This window comes from Cebus imitator, unplaced genomic scaffold, assembly GCF_001604975.1.
Source record: "Cebus imitator isolate Cc_AM_T3 unplaced genomic scaffold, Cebus_imitator-1.0 Scaffold926, whole genome shotgun sequence".
Classification (NCBI taxonomy): Eukaryota; Metazoa; Chordata; class Mammalia; order Primates; family Cebidae; genus Cebus; species Cebus imitator.
Window position 1 is genome coordinate 108,698 of NW_016108241.1, and position 21,911 is coordinate 130,608.

At 43.2% G+C, this 21,911-nt stretch overlaps 1 protein-coding gene and 1 long non-coding RNA gene across 4 annotated transcripts in view; one reads left to right on the forward strand and one right to left on the reverse strand.

Moving 5' to 3' along the window:
- Positions 1–7,443, forward strand: part of HMG20A (high mobility group 20A) — a 70,353-nt gene extending 62,910 nt beyond the window's left edge. For both annotated transcript variants that reach the window (XM_017520978.2, XM_017520977.2), the window contains 3 exons: positions 83–298; positions 1,026–1,168; positions 4,852–7,443. In XM_017520978.2, coding sequence (XP_017376467.1) covers positions 83–298; positions 1,026–1,162 — 353 coding nt within the window. In that variant the 3' untranslated portion in view covers positions 1,163–1,168; positions 4,852–7,443. The remainder of the gene's footprint in view (positions 1–82; positions 299–1,025; positions 1,169–4,851) is intronic.
- On the reverse strand, positions 2,829–21,505 carry LOC119469873. 2 transcript variants are annotated; one of them, XR_005198724.1, is made up of 3 exons: positions 21,125–21,505; positions 10,023–10,123; positions 2,829–3,164 (listed from the first exon to the last, which is right to left on the reverse strand). It is a non-coding gene; the product is annotated as an uncharacterized LOC119469873 (long non-coding RNA). The 2 variants fall into 2 exon arrangements; XR_005198723.1 differs by lacking the exon at positions 21,125–21,505 and having other exon boundaries at positions 10,023–10,818.
- Between the last annotated feature and the right edge of the window lie 406 nt (positions 21,506–21,911).

Here is a 21,911-nt window from a genome sequence, read left to right on the forward strand (position 1 = left end):
AGAACTTCCCTATAAGAGTCATTGGGACTCCTCAGAGACTCCTTCTAGCGCTGCATGTGTTCTGTGGGATATATGTCCTCAGCTCGGGAGGCAGAGCTCCGCCAGCTTCGCAAATCCAACATGGAATTTGAGGAGAGGAATGCAGCCCTGCAAAAGCACGTGGAGAGCATGCGCACAGCAGTGGAGAAGCTGGAGGTGGATGTGATCCAGGAGCGGAGCCGCAACACAGTCTTACAGCAGCACCTGGAGACCCTGCGGCAGGTGCTGACCAGCAGCTTTGCCAGCATGCCCTTGCCTGGTAAGTCCTCCTGCCTGAGGACCGTCAGTGACAGGGATGTGTGTGTTGCGAGCAGTGGGGTGCTGTCTATGTTTGTACTGGTGTGGAGAGGTTGAAATCTCCAGAGGAAAATTAATTAAAATACGTTTTTTCTTCTCCGGATTGGGTCATATAATAGAACGTCAGTATTGGCTAAAATCATCCAATGTTTCAGGGTCTCTGGTCATTCAAATTTTTGTCCATTTGTATTTTAGTATCTATTTTCCTTTATTTTAAGCTTAATTTGCTATTCAGAACACTGGAAACTAAGTAATAAATCTTGAGGAGGGTGCTTCCTTTTATGTATGTATGTTTGCTTTGTATTTGTTTTTGTTTTAACGGGAAGAGAAAACGAACACTGGTATTTCTTACATACTTTCATTTTGAGGATAGTCATAGCAGAAATCTGAGAGAGTCTCTAACCTTCTGTTACATGCAGCTGCCCATATATACTATACAGCAATTATATAACCCCTCCCTAATCTTCTGTTACATGCAGCTACTCATATATATTATACAGCAATTATATAGCCCATCTGTTTATTTAGAATATGTGGACTAACTTCATTTCTTTGAGATCTAAAGTCTCTCTTCTAAAATAAAAAGCACATCTGTGGAGCAGACCACATTAGAATCAATATTTCTTTTAAATCGTGTTTTATGATAAAACTGAATACGATTTTCTTACTTTCTTCTCATCTCACTTCAGGAAGTGGAGAGACACCTACAGTGGACACCATTGACTCATATATGAACAGACTGCACAGTATTATTTTAGCTAATCCCCAAGACAATGAAAACTTCATAGCTACAGTTCGAGAAGTTGTGAACAGGCTTGATCGTTAGGGAATGGTGAGTGCTCACTGATACTTACATGCCAGCATATCATCAAAAATAAGATGTCATCAGACTTTATCAATACCACTAAAACCCTGGGATTACATTGGATGAATGAGTTGGAGACTTGGTTAAGATTCCTGTTGCATGGTTGTTAAATGTAATAAATAATATTAGAAAACAGAATCACTTAGTCCCAGCTACTTGGGAGGCTGAGGTGGGAGGATTGCTTGAGCCCAGCAGTTCAAGTCCAGTGAGATCCCGTCTCTAAAAATAAAAGAAAACAGAATCAAGACAGTTTTTTCTCATGCTTGCTTCAGAATGGTTTAATGGAAAGAGCATGGTCTTTGTGCTTTGACCCCAGTTCTAGCTTTGTCACTTACTAGCTATATTCTTGGGCGTTGGTTTCCCAAAGGGTTTTGAAAAGTGAGTGGAAAACTTAGAGGAAATTATCCCTACAGCAGCACTCAGAACAAAATAAATATAACTTAATTTTTAATCTTCCTTTTCTCTGGAAAATACTAATGATAATTTAGAAGTAGTCGGTGAGACATTGTATATTTGTGAGCCTACATAAGTAGGAAACTTTTATATTCACCACCCAATAGCACAGTGACTGTTGTCTGTTAAATGTTGATGTGAACTCACAATACAAAGAGGTAATTACCTGGTTTTAATAGATTAAAAAATAAACTCTTCAGCCAGCGCAATGGCTCATACCTGTAAGCCTAGCACTTTGGGAGGTCAGAGCAGGCAGATCGCTTGAGCCCAGGAGTTCAAAACCAGTCTGGGCAACATGACAAAACTCCATCTATAAAAAATTAGCTGGGCATGATGGCATGCCCTTGTGGTCCCAGCTACTTGGGAGGCTGAAGTGGGAGGATCACTTGAGCCCAGGAGGTTGAGGTGAGTCTGCAGTGAGCCATTATTGCATCACTGCATGCCAGCCTGAGTGACAGAGCAAGACACTGTCTCAAAAAAAATTTTAAGTAAACTCTTGGTGGGGCACAGTGGCTCATGCCTGTAGTCCTAGCACTTTGGGAAGTTGAAGCAGGACTGCCTGAGCCCAGGAGTTCAAGACCAGCTTGGGCAAAATAGCAAGACCCTCCACCTTAAAAAAATATATATATATGGAAAAAAGTAGCCGAATCTGATGGTGCACACCTATAATCCTAGCTACTCAGGAGGCTGAGGCAGGAGGATCACTCAAGCCCAGGAGTTCAGGTTTCAGTAAGCTAGGTCACCCAGTGCATTCCAGCCTTGGTGACAGAGCAAGACTCTGTCTCAAAAAGAAAAAGAAAAATTATCAATAAGCAAAAAAGAAAGGATAGAGAAAATAGGTTTTTAAAAATATATATTCAACAAATGAGCAGAAGTATTTATTCCTTTATTGGGGAAAAAAAAATTTTTTTTCTCCATTTCCAGAAGAGATCTACCCATGTACACTTTTTGGTACTAATGGTCATTTCTTAAATGGAATTAGTATTTGTTCATTCAAATTTCTAGAGATAGGATATCCTTTTAGTATGCCGTACCATCAAATCGGCATCCCTTTGCACTAGTGGTTAAGTTATTCCATACCTGCAGACACATAAACTGTGTGGAAATTTTAAGGTTGGACCCTACAACGAGGTGGCTATATATGGATACTCAAACGATAGTCAGCAGAGGATACGTTGTTCCAAAGAGTGACTGGTCGTGGGTTTGAATCTTTATTCATCCTGTGAGTACATGAGCACACTCATATACATAATTTATATTCTGGCTTCGTTTGGTTGAGCAACATACATAAAGATAAATAAAGCCCATGATTTTTTGTCTAATGAGGCAACATCTGCTAGTAGAGACAAAGACAGAGGTCTTTATACTTCTTGGTGGTGCCCTTGGATGGTCACTGTACCAGGCAATTCATTATATTTTAGCCTCAGCTATGCTCTGATGGGGAAAGGATTACCGTCCTTCCAGTGAGTAGCCAGATGGAACGGACTGAACTTAGAGATGGCTGGACTCCCTGCAGAGTAAAGAAGTGGCATTACTGCTGCTGCTTATGAAGGGAACAGCTTGTAAATCTAGGCCTGGGATTTTCAGGAGCTCATCATCCTTCCCATTTTTACACAGTGTTTTCAATTAGGACTCTTGTAGGCTTGAAAAGTGAGAGCTGGGAGAAACAGTGTGGAAGATCGTGAAAGAAAACATTAATTGATAACATGGTGTCTCTTCACATAGATATAGGATACTTAATTAAGTATTGAACCAAAAGTGGTTTTCCATTTTGAGCATTTTGCCAGTAAGATTCTCCTAAAGCTTTGTTCATCTTAAGAATATAAACTGTATTATTTGCTTTCTGAAGAGTCTTTGAAAATTAGAATATTACTATTATCCTTGATTTTTCAACTTAAAAATATTTTGCCCTTGAAAAAAATAACTAAAAGTGTGAACTGTTATATTGCTACAGATTCTTACACTCTAGCCATGCAAACATAACTAACAATAGATGGTTCCCCACACCCCCCAAAACTGTCAAAGGAAACAATTACAAAGATATGATTAATACTAGTTTGGCCTCATTATACAGATATGTACAGACAGTGAGGCCTGATGACCCCAGCACTCATGGTGCAATTAATTACTCTGACAAGAGTTTGGCAAAGGTTTCGTCCACTGTCAGGAGCCAATGAGAGAAGGGAAGCTAACAGTCTACAAGTTTCAGAGGAGCGTATTAGAGTTGGAAGGGACCTTTAGAAATCCAACATTTTATATATGAAGAAACTGAATCCCAGAGAGGAGAAACACCTTGCTTGAAAATACCCGCATACATGAGTACAGAATCCAAGACTAGAACCACAGAGATCTAAACTGTCATTCACTGGGTTTCTAAAACATTGCTCTAAGGAAGAGGTGGATGGCAGAAGGGGAAAGCACTGAAATGTCCTGAAATTGAGCGTTAAGATACATAGGAAGTTAATAGAAAAAAATTACAATCTAGTAATTATAATGTTATAGAATTTTAGCCCATTTTAAAATGATTTTGATAAATATACAATGGAAGAATTGCCCTACCTGTCCGTCACATTTCTTGTGGCTGAGTAGTGCCTTGAGACAGGTAGAGCCAGGAGGAAGTCATAGAGGTGATTTTAAATTGAAAGGTGACTACCTTAGCTAAACTACTAAAATGCATATGTTGCCTGACTTCAATGATAATATTTGGCTGTTTGAGTTTGGGGAAAAAGAAAATCTTTCTTATGTGACTGCATTTTTATTAATATGAGAAGTGTTCTTGATTATATGTACATAGTATGTCTATACATTCAGATATCCTTAGGTTAACACTTGAAGAAAATTGGTTTTGATTGACGATACATTCTTCGGACTAAAGTAGGGCACTCATTTTCCCTCCTCAGATTTGTCCCTGATAGTTGCTTATCTGTGTTTAGCTGTTGATTTTCCTACCTCCCATTGTTGCCGAACTGGAGCAGGGCCATGTTTCTCATTGAAATGTTATGTGAAACATTTCAATGAGGTGGCCTGCTTGCAGCTTTATGAGTTATTTAGTTTACATACACCCTGCACTCCCCTTAACCCTTATGAAACCAAAGCATTTTTAAAATCCATAGCGCTAACCCCTTCTGATTAATACTTAAACTTTCTTGGTGTTATTCTCTTTGTTTTTGTTTTCTTTTGTTTCCCTGATTCTGCAGGTTCTTAGAGCTCCAATATGTTCCATAAGTGTTTTTACTTGTGAGGAATGAGAAGCCATCCATGGAAATTTGAACTGAGTTGGGGCAGAGAAAGCATGCAGATCCCTTTGCTTGTGAAAGAATTATCAGTGAGTGAAAGGCCGTCATCCCAGGAAGCCATATGAGGGGGCAGCAACATGTATATGAGCTTCCTGTGGAATTGTCCACATGGGAAGCTTTGAAAGTATCCAGCCACTCTTCCCGGTCTTCAGGTCCCTATCATTTCCATCTCTCTTAGAGTGGATCTGCATATCTTCAGCCTACTAGGTGACCCTGACGCTGACGTCCGCTGCTGCAGAAAGGAAGACTTCTCATTGTTGCAATTTTGCTTAGACCCTTTTATCGATGGAGCTCCAGTTTTGTTACCTAGCTGTCACTTTTTTAAATGCCTCTGGGGGTCATTTTTGCTTTCTTGGCCCCCACCAATTTATACATCTCCATTTTCTGACCTCTGGACTTTGTTGCTCAGCAAGGTTCTGAAGGAGAGTTTCTTGCATTGGACAGGCCCAGTCTTCTCCCATTGTTGCCCTGCTGTGACTCCAAAGAAAGGAGCTTCTTGTTGACAGTGCCCTGTGGAGCAAGGCTGTGTTTCCTACCCCACACGGTGCTCAGTGGGTGCCAGCCCTCAGTGTGGCTTTGTGATTGCTGCCCTAAAGGAGAATGCTCTTTCCTTCCTCGCTGGTACTGCCTGCTGTTTTCTAAGCATTGCTCCTGCACAGACATGGAGTCCCAGCCTCAGCAAGGCTCTTCTGTTCCCATCTGTTGGCAGTGTCTTGTGGAGCATTTTTGCTGAGGAAAAGGTCACTTGTAAACAGAGGAGAAAGGGAAAGAGTACAAAGCCCAAAGTTTATTTCAAGAAAACTGAGGGAATCCCTGTCTTCTTTTGGAATAATGATTCATGGATCAACATAGGTGGAAATATCATTCAAAATAGTCTCTTGAGCTCACAGAAAAGGCCTGGAAGAATTCTTATGTCCTTTGTCTTCCTTCTGTACCCATTAGCTGCTGAATCCATGTGAAGAAGCCAGGCTTCCTTTCCTTCTCCCTCCTTAGTGATTTTTTTCTTTAATAGCATAAGTAAAGAGGACTTTCTGGTTCATTTTTGTTTGTTTTGTTTTGTTTAGAGATAAGGTCTGTGTTGCCCAGGCTGGAGTGCAGTGGCTATTCACATATGCTATCGTAGCACATTACAGCCTCCAACTCTTGGGCTCAAGCATCACGCCTAGCAGTTTCTGGTTCCTTTAACAGCAAAAGGAAGGAGAGGTTCTGATTCTTACCTCAGGGTTTTTGGGTTGTTTCTTTATCTGTTTTTTTGACACTCTAGAGCACAAGGCTAAAGGTTACAGCTGAGATCTTTGGAACCAAAGCAGAGCCCACTGTCTGGGCACCACACCACTGCAGGCAGGTGGATAGAAGTGTGGCCCCTCTCACAATACGCCTGTAAGTCAGGGTGTAGGCAGAACTCCTTGTCATGTTGCTATACCATCCTGGCTTCTCAGCATCTCCTTGCCTGTTTTCTTTATTAGTCCAAAGGAAAACAACAACAAAATCTGTTTTTAAGGTATCTTATGTGAACATACATCAAATTTCCATGTGCTGAAACCCACATACCATCACTTTGCAATTTTTTAGAATAAGAATCCATTATTATCTGTCGTTATAAACCTAGCCAGCTCTCCTGCTCTTCTGTATTTTCCTATTTCCCTGCCATCATCTGCTATTTCTGCCACTTCTCTTAGACTCCTTGTCTGCTAAGTCCAAGCCAGAACTCACTCTCCGTGGCAGGACATCCAGATCCCATTGTGGAGGTTTGTCTTCTTTCTGCCAGATGCTTTCTGTCCTCTTTCTTCCTCCTCATATTTCTGTTTCTCATTTGTGTTCAGTTTTGTGCAGCATTGTTAGCACTGCTTTTGTGACCAGAAAAGGCTGTAATGTGGTCCAGGATCATCATTCTCCTGACTCTAGATGGGACACTTGACAGTGACTAGAAACATTTGCATATTCAGAAACACATGAGCTCTCAAGAGAGCCTACAGTATGAAGTCAATTTCACAAAATAAGCAGCTTGTTTTTGAAATGCTCTCTTTCCCAATAACTACCCACCTGACTCTAGAATGATGCTAGGATGCAGATGCGACAAAACTGTCAGTGTCTATAGAGCAGGTCTGTGCCACCTCCTGCCTCCTCTGTGTTCAACGAGGAACGCAGTAAATGAAGTTACAGGCTAGCACAATACCTAACTCATGTTTCCCAGTTCACTTGTAGATATTACTATACTTTTATGTTCTCAAAAAATAAGCTGTTTCCTATTCAGTGTTACAGATTGCTTTCTTTTTTTATTAAAATACAAGGAGCAGCTGAGGAAGGGGAGACAAGGTACTTTATTTCTGACTAATTCTAGAAAAAACTTGTATACATGTGTTTGGAACTGTTGAAATGCCAAGTTTTCTGTATAAGTGTTTTTGTAATTAAACTTGCAGATTTTCTTTGTTTTTTAAGAAGTTGATATGCTTGTTTGACATTTGTCTCATTAAAACTTTTCTATGTTGAATTCACCTGATTCAATTTTACTTTCATTGTTAAAAAAAAAAAAAAAAAAAAAAAAAAAAAAAAAAAAAAAATCCTACCTCTGGCCAGGCGTGGTGGCTCACACCTATAATTCCAGCACTTTGGGAAGCCAAGGTGGGTGGATCAGGAGGTCAAGAGATCGAGACCATCCTGGCAAACATGGTGAAACCCCATCCCTACTAAAAATACAAAAATTAGCTGGGCATAGTGGTGTACACCTGTAGTCGCAGTGACTCGGGAGGCTGAGGCAGGAGAATTGCTTGAACCTGGGAGGCGGAGGTTGCAGTGAGCCAAGATCGTGCCACTGCATTCCAGCCTGGTGACAGAGCGAGACTCCATCTCAAAAAAAAAAAAAAAAAAAAAAAAGTCCTACTTTGTTTTTTCCTCTTAAAGACTTTGTCAGCTCTACATTAATCATCACCCCTGTTATGCTTTTAAAACAGTAACACATTCATTTTACTAATTGCTACTTCAAAATGTATCTTTACCTATTTGAGAAGTCAGCTCCTTTAATGTATGCTGTAACAATACAGTGAATTCCAATTCATTTTAATATAGCGGTAGTATTCTGGAGACAAAAAGATGTTTAGTCGGTGACTCCGATGTCCCCTTTATAGATCATTTGATAGAAGAAAGGAGATGTGCTTAAATGCTTGCTTTTTAAAAATAACCAATCAAAATCTTTTTAAAGGAAATTTGTCACCTATTTCTACTATGCTTTTAAAAATCCTAGGGGTGAGGCAACCTGGCTTCCAGAGCCTGCCGATCTCCAAGCAGCCAGTTGTGTGGCATTGGGCAAGTCTTGATTTGTTCCAACTCCAGTTTCCTCTTCTCACATAACACATGCCTCAGCTCTCCTGTACTGTTGTAAGAAGGATAGAGTTAGGTAACAGAATCCACCTCATTTTGGAGGACAAGAAGATAGGAAGTATCTTTACGTGATTGCCAATAATTATCAGGGTATCTCAGGTTGGGATTTGACTACATTCAACAGAACTAGCAGCAGCTTAAATAAGAAGTGTGTCTTTCTCATGGAAAACTATGCCAAAGTTAGGCAGTTCAAGGCTAGTATGGAGGCTCCTGACTACCGTAACATGATCTTTCTCAAGGTCACCCCATTGTCCAAAATAGCCACTTGACCATCAGAAATTTTTACTCAGAAATTTCTGGCAGCCTGAGGAAAAGAGGGCAAGGACGAAATGAGCAAACCTAGCTGAGTCAGGGCCTTCTAAAGAGTCTTCCTGGAAATCATATTCAACACTTTCGCTTAATTTGGCCAGAACTCAGTCATGTGACTATAGCTAGCTGTAAAGGAGGCCAAGAAATGTCATTCTTGCATGGATGTTACTGTGCCCAAAATATAAAGGTTTTAGTAAGGAAAAAGGAGACAATGGATATAGAGTAGGCAACTAACGTTAATTTCATAACGATGCATGACTTCACGTTTGCACTCTAAGTCCCCCCCCCCACCATGTTAGTGAATGGAGTGTATTATCTTGCCTTTGCCTCTTGGCCATTTGAGAATGACCACATACTTCCTCGACACTTTTGTTTCCCCTGGAGAGCCAGAAAGCCAAAAACTAGCTTCCATCTGAGTTGGCGTTTCCTGTTCTAACTCCTCTCCTACCCTGCAACAGCTGGCAGCCAGTCTTGTTTAGTAGAAGTCAACATAAACAGGTGCTAATACTTCCCCTAGTTGTTTGTTCCCTTTCTCCAACTGCTCAGCATCTGCTGAATTGAAACAACACCAGGATAAGCTTTCCCTAAGGGTGGGGAAATTGAAGTATTGCTTAGCGGAAAAGCTTCTAGCTACTTCCTGCCCTCTGAAAGAATTTCCTGCCTTGCAACTGAGAGTTCCAAGTCAGGGGCTTTTTCTTTGTTTTATTTATTTACCTTTGATACATAGCATGCACTCAGATATATACTTCAATATCTATGGATATAAACAGTAGTTGATATGCCAGCCCATTAAAGAGATCAGGACTGAGGGTCAGGCTAGGTGAAAATGTTAATGTACATCTGCTCATCCAGAAATCTTTTCAGTTTAGTGTTCATAGGACTATGTGTCTACAGGGAGAAACTTGCCAGATGTAGAAATGTAAATTCTCTTAGCTTAGTGAAATGCAAAAGGAGGAGCCACAAGGAGGTAGGAATGCCATTGGGAAATTAGGTGCATGGCCAATGCAGATTTTCCAGATAGAAGGATTTTTATGAACCACCTGCAATACCAGATCAGTGGGAGTACGCCTTATATGTTTTCGTGGGAATATGTATGATTCAGTATAAGAATGTTGTCTTTTCTGAATCTCTCTTAACACACACCCCATGCAACGGTTAAAGCCAGAGTTTTTTATACCAACCTCTTTTCATTTCACTTTAATTCACCCTTTATTTGGGACTACAAAGGCGTTTGTAAAACATGGTTTCTGCCCTCCATAGTTTCTGATCCCCTAATGGGAAAGACAGACATGTACATAAATAGTTCTAACATAGGGCAGCTTGCCTTAATAGTTTTAATAAAGGCAAATAATTTTTGGAGAGTGAAAGAATTACTTGAATCTTACCTGATGAGATATTTTTCCATAAATGCAAAAGAGTTTGCAATGGGGAGTAGGTCTGAGTCAGGGTGGGTGATCAGTATCTTAATAATTAATAAGGACTTCATCTGGAATATACATGAAATATGAATATCTGAACTGAGAGCCATCAGTTTTTCTGGTAGAGGTTGAGGTAGCTGAAGGGTCAGAACAGTTGGATAAATTGTAATTTAGACAAGCAGTTTTTCAAAGTGCAGTTTTGACTCATCAATAGATCATTAAATCAGTAAGTTGGTCAAACATTTTTCAAAATTAAAATGAGGAGAAACTATCAGAATGCACACAGATAGTAAGGGTATTATTTTGTGAAACATATTTATACTTTAGATACCGCCATATGCCTACACATACTTATGATGTAAAATGTGTATCTTACCATGGGATCACGGTAAAGATAGTCAATGACTGTTTTACTGCCTCTGAAATTGGACAACACTGCTGGGGTCAGGTCTGGATTCTGCTGCTTTCCTCTTATATGACCTTAGGCGAGTTGCATAAGCCACTATGTTAAGTTTTCTCATCTGTAACACAGTGATGTTTATCACTTCTGTCCTGTAGAGTTTTTATGTAGATTAAATTAGTCGATCCATGTAAAACACTTAGAATTGAGCCTGTCATAGAGTAGAAGACACTTAAATATAAACTGTTATAATTTGTGGAAGACTCAAGGGAAAAGAGAAATAGCAATTAGACACACACTAGAGGCCACTCTGCTGTGCTTTTTACATAAATTAGGTAATTCCTCCCACAACTTTACAGAGTAGGACTACTATACTCATTTTTACAGTAAGTAAATTAAGACACAGATAGGGGAAGTGACTGGTGCAGTCACAGAACAGCGAACAGGTAGAGAAATGGTTTATACCCAGATAGCTGTGACTTTACAATCCGCTATACCCATATTGTCTTAGAGATAACTAATGGGAGTGCCGTGAGTTCAAAGCCGTAGCATAGTACGGTGAGTCTGAGAGCTTGAATTAGACCCATTCAACAATGTTTGTTGAATATCTTTCTTGTGTTAGGAATTGTTCTGGGTCCTAGCCCCCGCAGAGCTTATACATTGCTGGGGAAGAAGAGACTATAAACAAGTAACCTAACAAACTCATCTCAGCTAATTACCTAGATAAGAGGAAATGATATAAGCTAGGGGAGAGAAAAGGACTTTCCGAAAAAGTGTCTTCTGAAGACAGACCAGATTGATTCGAAGGAGCAAGCCCGATGAGTGGCTGAGGGTGTAGAAAGGCTGAAGTCCTGAGGTAGGAATGAGCTCTGGAATTTCAAGGCATGGGAAAAAGCTGGTGAGGCTGGAGCAGAGTAGATGAGAGGCTTTGGAGTTGCAAGGCACGCAATAGCAAGATCAGGTAGATCCTCAGAAGTTTCGTAAAGAGTTTGTAGTTTGTCTTAAGTGTAATGTGAAGAGAGTTCTACACAACTGAGTGACAAGATCTGATTTCTGTTTTTAAAGGGCACTCTGCGCCAGGTACAGTGACTCACGCCTGTAGTCCCGGCACTTTGGGAGGTGGGGGCGAGCAGATCACTCGAGGCCAGGAGTTGGAGACCAGCCTGACCAACATGGTCAAACCATGTTTGTATTTGTCTACTAAAAATAAAAATTAAAAACTAGCTGGACATGGTGGTGCACATTTGTAATCCCAGCAACTCAGGAGTCTGAGGCATGAGAATCCCTTGAACCCAGGAGGTGGGGGTTGCAGTGAGCCAAGACTGTACCACTGCACTCCAGCCTGGGTGACAGAGCAAGACTCTGTCTCAAAAATAAAATAAAATAAAATAAAATAAAGGGTCACTGTGGCTGCCGTGTAGAGAATTGCGGGGGAGACAAGAGAAGAATCAGACTAGTGAGAAGACTGGCACAGGAGCCCAAGTGAGAAATGACAGTGGCTTAGCCTAGAGTGGGTGGGGAAGGACAGATTAATTCAGGATATAGTTTGGGAGTATAAGGGACAGGAATTGCTGAGGAATGGGACGTGGAGAACGAAAGAAAAAGAATCAAGAATGACTCCATTTTTCCTGGCACAGTGGCTCACATCTGTAATCCCCGCACTTTGCGAGGCCAACGCGGGTGGATTGCTTGAGCTCCGGAGTTCGAGACCAACTTGGGCAACATGGTGGAACCCCATCTCCATCAAAGAAAAAGGAAGAAGAATGACTGTTTTTTTGGCTCAGGAAACCGGGTAGCAGATAGAGATGCCATGGCCTGAGATTGCCGACTTAAGTATGAAACATCACGGAAGAAAAATCAGGGATTCTGTTTTAGACTGGCTAAACTTGAAATCCCAACAACAGGTGAGCCCCTGGGCAAGACACATCTCTCTGCTATTAGTCAAAAATTTCCAGCCGGGTGCGGTGGCTCACGCCTGTAATCCCAGCACTTTGGGAGGCCGAGGCGGGTGGATCACGAGGTCAAGAGATCGAGACCATCTTGGTCAACATGGTGAAACCCCATCTCTACTAAAAATACAAAAATTAGCTGGGCATGGTGGCGCTTGCCCGTAGTCCCAGCTACTCAGGAGGCTGAGGCAGGAGAATTGCTTGAACCCAGGAGGCGGAGGTTGCGGTGAGCCGAGATCGCGCCATTGCCCTCTAGCCTGGGTAGCAAAAGCGAAACTCCGTCTCAAAAAAAAAGTTCCTTTCCGTTCTTAAAAGTCTGTGGTTCCTTGAGATTCTAAGTTCAGGTCAGTGTTTGCTAACATTCCATCTATCCTCGGCGCATGTGCACACCTGTAGATCCAGTTACTCAAGCTGTGCATTGACCTGTGAAATTAAGGAATGGTCTCCTTTTTAAATCTTCAAGCTCCTTAGGAAAAGAATTTTTAAAACCTTGCATCTGCATTTGTTTAAGATTGACATCAAGCAGCTGAATGTTCTGGGATATAAAAATCATACCATAACCTGACCATTCGAAAATCCTAGGGCAAGAAATGGGAAGCGTCTGCTTAAAGGAGACTGGTCAAAAATACATTTGGCATCATTCAAAGAAGGGTAATATGAGAAGACATCACTGATATAGTCAGGAAGTTTAAAGACTCAGCAAATGGGTTCCTGCGAAGGGTGCTTTTGCTACCTTCAAGGATAGAAGTCAACTAAAGGCAGCTGGGTCCAGGCAGTGGAATGAAAGATAACAACCTTCTATTTTTCTTGGGGCTGGTGGATTTTTGAAGTAGACTCAGGTTATATTTATCAAAAGAATTTCTTGGTTTAAAGGACAAACTACTATAGTAATTATGGATTTTATTCATCCCTCAGAAGAATGAATATTTTAGAAATATTTATTCAAGCATTTCCAAGGACTTACTATGTGTTTTGGGTGCAAACTTGAGGAAGTCTCCACCGGAAGCTCACGGTATAACAAAAAATAGATACAAAAGCTAACTACAGTAGGATCTGACAAATGATCCAACAGCTGTGAGCACAGTATTCTGGAAAATACAAAGGAAAGATTCAGTGGTTTTGCTTGGGGGAAGGCAAAAGAGAGATTTACCAGGATAACATTTTGAGCTGGGCCTTAGAAAAAGAGTACTTCCTTAAGATAAGCTGGAAATAGACCTAGAGATAGAAGTACAGTTTTGGTGTACTCAAGTAATTCAGTGTGACTAGAACACGGGTTATGTCTAGGGTGTTGACAAAAAAGAAAGATAGTGAGGTGTACTGAAAATGGATTGTAAATGGGCCGTGAATGTCATACCAAGGGTTTTAGCTTTTGTTTTGAAGGCAGAGGGAAGGCATCAAGGCTGTTTTTGCAAGGCAATGACATGAGAAAATAAAAACTACCCACAGCCTCTCAACCATTTTTCTGCCATGAGCTGCTTTAGCAATCTGGTAAATTCTGTGGACCCTTCTAGGAATTTATATAAATATATATTGTACTTTAGGTTCTGGGGTGCATGTGCAGATCATGCAGGATTGTTGCATAGGTACATATGTGGCAATGTGGTTTGCTGCCTCCATCCCACTGTCACCTATATCTGGCATTTCTCCCCATGTTATCCCTCCCCAACCTCCCTACCCCCACTGTCCCTCCCCTAGTCCCCCCACCAACAGACCACAGTATGTGATGCTTCCCTCCCTGTGTCCATGTGTTCTCATTGTTCAACACAAACTTATGAATGAGAACATGCGGTGTTTGATTTTCTGTTCTTGCATCAGTTTGCTGAGAATGATGGTTTCCAGATTCATCCATGTTCCTACAAAGGACACAAATTCATCATTTTTATGGCTGCATAGTAGTCCATGGTGTATATGTGCCACATTTTCCTTGTCTAGTCTATCATTGATGGGCATTTGGGTTGGTTCCAGGTCTTTGCTATTGTAAACAGTGCCGCAATGAACATACATGTGCATGTGTCTTTATAATAAAACTATTTATAATCCTTTGGGTATATACCCAGTAAGGGGATTGCTGGATCAAATGGAATTTCTATATGTAGGTCCTTGAGGAATCACCACACTGTCTTCCACAATGGTTGAACTAATTTACCCTCCCACCAACAGTGTAAAAGTGTTGCTGTTTCTCCACATCCTCTCCAGCATCTGTTGTCTCCAGATTTTTTAATGATCGCCATTCTAACTGGCATGAAATTGTATCTGAATGTGGTTTTGATTTGCATTTCTCTAATGACCAGTGATGATGAGCATTTTTTCATATGTTTGTTGGCCTCATATATGTCTTCTTTTGAAAAGTGTCTGTTCATGTCCTTTGCCCACTTTTGAATGGGTTTGTTGTTTTCCTGTAAATCTGTTTTAGTTCTTTGTAGACGCTGGATATTAGCCCTTTGTCAGATGGGTAGATTGCAAACATTTGTTCTCATTCTGTTGGTTGCCAGTTCACTCTAATGACTGTTTCTTTTGCTGTACAGAAGCTCTGGAGTTTAATTAGATCCCACTTGTCTATTTTGGCTTTTGTTGCCAATGCTTTTGGTGTTTTAGTCATGAAGTCCTTGCCTATGCCTAGGTCCTGAATGGTTTTGCCTCCAGATGGATTAAAGACTTAAACATAAGACCTTTTAGAAATGTGTTTAAGTGAATAAAATACAAATAAAATTACAAAGGAAATCCACTATATTAAAATATACCTATCAAAATGTTAACAATGTGTTATGTAGGAATATCTGTGGTTCTTGATAAAGCATTAAATAACATGATCTAGCTCTAATAATGACCACAATTTTAAAGTAATAGTGACTATAAATAATATTTCAACATATGCAGTGGCTATAATATAGTATGAAAATATCTGTGATCTTGTTGGTGGCAAAGTCACAGGTCCTGCCAGTACTACTGGGACTTGTGCCAATGTTTCTACTCAAAAGAAATGCAAATTTTCAATGAGAGGTTTGTGAAAATCAAAATGTAATTCTCCCCCATTCATTATTGTGGTCCTTAGCATAAATACTGAATCCAAGGCAGTACAGAGATAGACTGGTTAGGAAACTTTTAAAATAGCCAGGAAGGAAGGTAAGAAGAGCATGCAGTCAGGGGCTGGGTACAGTGGCTCACAACTATAATCCCAACACTTTGGGAGGGAAAGGCAGGAGGATTGCATGAGCTCACAAGTTCAAGACCAGACTGGGAAACATGCTGAGACCTCATCTCTATAAAATAACTTTTTTTAATTAAAAAAAAAATGAGGCGTGGTGGCATGCACCTGTAGTCCCAGTTACCCAGGAGGCTGAGGCAGGAACATCACTTGAGCCTGGGTGGTGGAGGTTGCAGTAGGCTGAGATAATACCACTGCACTCCAGCCTGGGCAACAGAGCAAGTCTGCGTCTCAAAAAGCATATATATTAGCCAGGCATGATAGTGCTCCCAGCCACTTGGGAGGCTGAGGTGGGAGGATCACTAGAGTCCAGAGGTCGAGTCTGCAGTGAGCCATGTTCACACCATTACACTCCAGCTTGGGTGACAAAGCAAGACTCTGTCTCAAAGGAAAAAAAAGGAGAAGAACATGCAGTGGGGGTGGAGCAAAGGAGGAGATTAGAGACATTTGGGAGTCTGACTTGGTCTCTCCCAAACCTCAGTGAGGGATTCTTCAAGGAGGAATTTTGGGTAACTGTGGTCCGGTGGGCAGGTTCAGCAGGAATACAGTGTAAATACCCTGTAGGCAGCTTTCCATGTGTAGTCTACTTTCATTACTTGGTTCAACTAACATGCATTACCCTCTGGAGCAGGCAGTAGGAATACAGCAAAACAGATGATTCTTGCTTCCATGGAGCCTCATAGCTAGTGGAAGAAACATGATTTAACAAACGTAAGTAGCTATGATGTGGCTGCCTTGTGGTGTCAAATGCAGGAAAAGAGCGGTGGCGTGTGGCAGCATATTGGCAGCATGTTGGCAGTAGTGGCATGTGTCAGCATAGTGGGCAACTATTTTTTCAGATGATGGGGTCAAGGAAGAAGGCCCCTTCAAGGAAGTGACACTTAAGATGAAAAACCAGTAGGACTCGGGGAGAGTCAGGAAAAGAGCACAAAAGCCAGCTTTCGTTGGTGATTTAAAGGAGCTGAAAGAGCACCAGGGAGCTGGAGCAGGGAAATATAAGGGAAGAACGGCAAGAGACAGACAAGAGTGAGGCCACGTGTGGTCTTATCACCCAGCCCAAGGATCTGGGATATTCTCCTCAGTGCAGGGGGAAATCACTGAAGGGTTCAGAAAGGGGAGTGATAACATCTAGTTTTAAAAAAATTTTTTTTAAATTATTCTGACTACTCTGTGAAGCACTGAAATAGTGAGCTAAATTGTGGCCATGGCTCTAATGCCTCCAGAGGTGGTGGTATCCTGGACTAAGGCTGTAGAAGTGAAGAATGATGTGGGGAAGAGGATGGAATACAACCATTTTGGTGGTAGAAGGAACAAGATGAGTGATGGGTGAGAGGGAGGCAGGAGGGAGAGAGCGTTTCCAGGGATCTCGTGCTTCACACGGATGGTCCGGGCACCAGTTACTGAGATGGAATGACTAGAAGAGGAGCAGACTGGGGCAGGGGAATGGCCGGGAATCAGAGAGGCTTGTGGGAATGTTCATTTGAGATGCAAGTGTTAAGTCATCAGAGGTAGGTGTTAAGTAAGCATTTCTATTGACAGTTCTAGAGCTTAAAAGGTGGGTCTGGACTTGGAATGACATTTACCAAAGACTTCCAAGGAGGCTTTTTTTAATTAGCACTTTTCTCCCAGATCCTGGCACTGCTCTGCAGGCAGACAGTCAAACCCCACCAACTGCTGCCACCCCTGCCTAAAGATTTCAGTTTTATTCTTTGCCCTACTGCTCACTTTTTTTGGTGTTGAGACAGGGTCTCATTTTGTTGCCCAGGCTGGCGTGCGGTGGTGCGATCATCGCTCACTACAGCCTTGAACTCCTGCGCTCAAGGGATCCTCCCACCTCAGTCTCCCAAGCAGTTAGGACTACACAGCGCACTACCCTGCTAATTTTTCCACATTTTATAGAGACGGGGTCTCACTATGTTGCCCAGGATGGTATCGAACTCCCAGGCTTGAGCAATCTACCTACCTCAATTTCCCAAAGCGTTGGGATTACAGGCGTGAGTCACTATACCCAGCCCTTACTGCCAACTTTCACCATTCTTTCATCCTGCCCTTGATATCAGAACAACATCTGGACCCAAGTGAGGCTTTTCCATTGGCTTAAATCAGGCAGGATCTCTAAAGATGTTCAGAATATTTAAACTTACATGGGTCTCCAGGAGGAGCTTTGCAACCATAAAGCGGATGCTACGCATAGTGGTTTATAATGAAATAATATGTTTATCTTGGCTGATTTTATGGCAAATGTGATTGGGATATTTACTGGTTGTTTTTTAGAACTAGACGAAAACAACAAAACAGGCTAACAAATAGAGAAAAGATGTAGATTATAGAAAACTGTAAATTGTGATCATGCAAAGCGAGGTCTCACTCTAGCCTGAACACTGGTGACCCACAGCTAAATGAGGCCAAGATTAATCATGCCTTGATCTTATACATAAGCCAAAGGGTCTTTTCTAAAGATCATGCCTATTAAAGCAGCAAAGACTTTTCTGCAAGATATATCATAATGAGCTCCGGGCATTTAATGAGAGACAAGTGCTGCAGTTGAATGTGGCAACCTTCAGCATCGAATCTGAAAATGAAGTGGGCCTGCTTGCTCTGCAAAATGAGGCCCCAATTCAGCCTGCTTAGGTGAAGAGGAGCCTCACGTTTGTAGATGCTCTGTTGCAAGCAAACCTTAAATCTTCTGGGAAAGGGGAAAGATTTTTGTTTGTTTTTATTTTTCTAATTAGGTAAGGACTGCACATGTAAGGAGCAAGCAGCTGTCTCCAGGCTGCAGGCCCAGTAGCTTCCAAAGGCAGTAAAGTGGGCGGGAACGGTGGCTCATGCCTGTAATCCCAATACTTTGGGAGGCTGAGCTGGAGCCAGGTGGATCGCTTGAGGTCAGGAGTTCGAGACAGGCCTGGCCAATATGGCGAAACCCCATCTCTGCTAAAAATACAAAAGTTAGCCGGGCATGGTGGCGCATACCTGTAATCCCAGCTACTCGGGAGGCTGAGGCAAGAGAATTCCAGCCTAAGGCGTTTGATAGAGTGTCCCCAAAGCCTCTGGAAGAATGTGCAGCACTCTAAGGCCAGGAGACCTCAGCTTCCATCTCTGTCACAATGGCTGCCTCAGATAAGGGCAGTTGCCTGGCCATTTTTCATTTCAGTATGAAAGAAAAGTGTCATACCCCCACCATTCCTTGTTTTTTATCCCCTAGAAGCCCCTCAACCAAGGACTTGTGTAAAGTTGTGTCTGCCCCTGCTTTGATCTGCAGTAGGAAATGCTGGACGCATGTCCTGACCCTCCTTCCCCCACCGAAGCCCTCACGAACGGTACGTGGCTGTTCTGCAGACAGGATACTGCCTCACGTCCTGAACCTCGCCACAAATTCCTGCCCCACTGGCTGCTTCTGGCTTCCTCTTGCAATCCCAGGAGACAGAGGACTGTGTGGGAGGAAGGGAGCCAAGCATGGTCTCCCAGGCAGAAACTGCCTGGGTGTGCCTTTCTGGGTGGGAGGAGGGGGGTCTCCCTACTCCCTCCAAATGTCCCTGTCTTAAACCCATGCAGCACAAAACAAGCCGGTTCACTGTGTTCTTGGATATAAATATTGATTCTAGGTGATGTTAACATTCTGTTCATAAAAAAATGTAACATATTTCTCCCACACCATATTAGACTGATGTGTTGTTCCAAGAGAAGTACAAGCTGGCTTCTGCGAGAAAATTTGGACATTTAAATGCATGCAGCCTTCGGAAGTCTAGGGAGCAGCCTCAGAACAGCAACTAGGCCCCTGGGTTGGCTTCAGCCCTGCCCTCCTCACCCAGTTTCTCCTTTCCTCTCTCCATTGTTTGCACATGGCCTTGGTATTTCTAATCACTTGTAATTTAAGAAGATGCTTTCTTGGAATTATATCTCATTTCTTAAGGACCTGTTAATGTGAGGCATTTGCTTTCTTCAGGAGGGCCCGGAAGGTCAGTACCGAACACTTTTAGTTTTCTTCCCTGGGGACAAGATCTGGGAGGTCCTGCCCTCCTGTTTTCTTTTTCCGTGGAGGGAAGGGCAAAGGCTCCAGACCAGAGGTGGCCCCGCCAAGCACTCCTCCGAGGCCGGACCAAGCCCAGGACTCAGATGTGTTGGCTGCCTTGGCAAGGCAAATTCCCCACATTCCACAAGTGCTCTTGAGGGGGAAATAGCGCTAATGAGAAAGTGGAATTCTTGATGTGTATGCGTGCTCGCTCGGGTGCCAATTCATCTGACACAGACAGATCCCTGGCCCTATTTCGCAAGAGTGATAGAGCCCATTTCCAGATGTGCGGGAAGGCGGCCCCGGACCCAGTGCCCGCAGGGGAGCCGGCGCCCTCTGCTGTCCTGGCCAGGAAGCACTGCAATGCTGGGAGGGGACCTGGGGTTCCCGGAAGCTGGCAGCTCTGTCACAATCCACAGCCGGCCCTCACGGGTGTGGAAGGGGCCTGCAGCTCCTTGCTGTTCAAATGACGAGCCTGCAAGGGGCTGGATTCCCTCCTTCTAGCTGGCTCTCTTTATGTTTTGTGGCTCTCAATGAGCCAGAAGTGAAGAGGATTTACAATAAAACCCCAGCCTCTCACAGCATCTGCTGGTCCCGTTCCCGAGAAGGTGAGGAACAGTGGCACTGTCTCTGGCCTGTGAACCTGGCCAGCAGGCCCAGGCAAGGCGAGACAATGAGGGCAGCTTGCCCAAGTGGAGGCCTCCAGCTGATCAGCAGCCCTCGGGCCATACCCTTGCCTGAGAATGCGGCTTCTGGAGGCCTGGCTGGCTCCAAGGCTTCCAGCCCAGGGTGAGCTGCAGCTGCTCCCACTCAGGCATACTGGCATCTCCAAGGGCCTCAGAGCTGGCACAGTCAAGAGACTGGCTCAACTTACAAGCTCAGACAGAGCTGCCACCCCCTCTGCCCTGCTGCCTGCCAAGACAGCAGCACAGCAGTGGGTCCGGGGCCAGGGCCAGACTTGCTGCAGGAGAAAGAGATATTAATAGATAGAGAGAGAGAGAGAGAGAGAGAGAGAGAGAGAGAGAGTGTGTGTGTTGGCGAAAGGTGGGGTGGAGATACTGGGGGAATGCGAGGGGGGTGGCTGGTGAACTATACTTCTTGGATATCCTTTCAGTTCTGCAAAAAGGCAGAAAACAATCAGTTTTTGTTTTCCGGAAGATTTTTAATATTTTTTTGTAAAACAATCTCTTCCCTGCTGGGAGAAGAAACACCCAACCCACCAAACAACCGCCGAAAAACAATGCCCTTCTCTCCCTGGGACCAATTTTCAGGCTGCACAGCAGTCCCGACAAGGTCAGCGAGCTGCAGCTGTAAGTGGAAGATCTTTATCTATGTGGGAAATAGGAAAATCATTTGACTGATAAAAGGAAATACAATAAATAGCATCTAAATTCCTGGCTGCATTCCCCCAGGCCCCTCGTCTGCTGGAGAAAGCGCGTGGGCCAGGGATACATGTGCTGCTCCAGCATGTTTAAAAATAGCATGCAGCACACAGCCCTTTCTTACCTTCCAGAAAGACTTCATTACCGGATTCTTAGCCCTGAGCCTACAGAGCTGCTGCCGGCGCTGTCTTCTCCCTGAGCTGGATTTTTCTCCTTGGAAGCATGAAGGCAGTGCATGTCACACACTTTACTCACGGGCCAGCTCCTGCTCAGCTAGTTTCAATCTAGGCACGTCTGGAGCTCACGTTGAAAGTCCATTGTATTTAATGGGGTGTTAACTCTGTTTATTCTCTGGGACTTGTGCGGTAATGTTACACTCTGCAAAACTAGCAACTTGAACCTGAAGTGATATTCCTCTTTCTCCATGCCCATGCCGGTGCGCTGCAGTCCCCGGGCACCTCTGGCCCTGCCTCCCAGGGTTCCTGTAGCTCAGGTAGCCGAAGGAGTTCTGCGTGCAGTGGGAGATGGGAAGTCTGGGGTTCACACCCGGTTCTGCCGCGTGTTAGCATTCGTGCAGCCTGAAGCAGGTCTCTTCAGCTCCTGGAGACGTTTTTCTCATCTATGAAATGGAGATTTTAATGTGCCCCGTGTACCTCAAAAGGCATACAACAATCTCACAGTCGAAAACCTTCCCCTGGGTTCTACAGAAACACCGTCCTGTTATCGCCAACCGGGCCACTTTGGCATCACCTCGGAAGCCACATAACCCCTTCGATCTCCATCTCTCCACTGAAACCTTGGGATTTGGATAGGACTATAACGTCCACTAATCAGGCAGTATCTTCACCGTGCTGCGGTGATTTTGATAAGCCCATTATTCCTTCCACCTTTATTGGTTGCCATTCTACTCT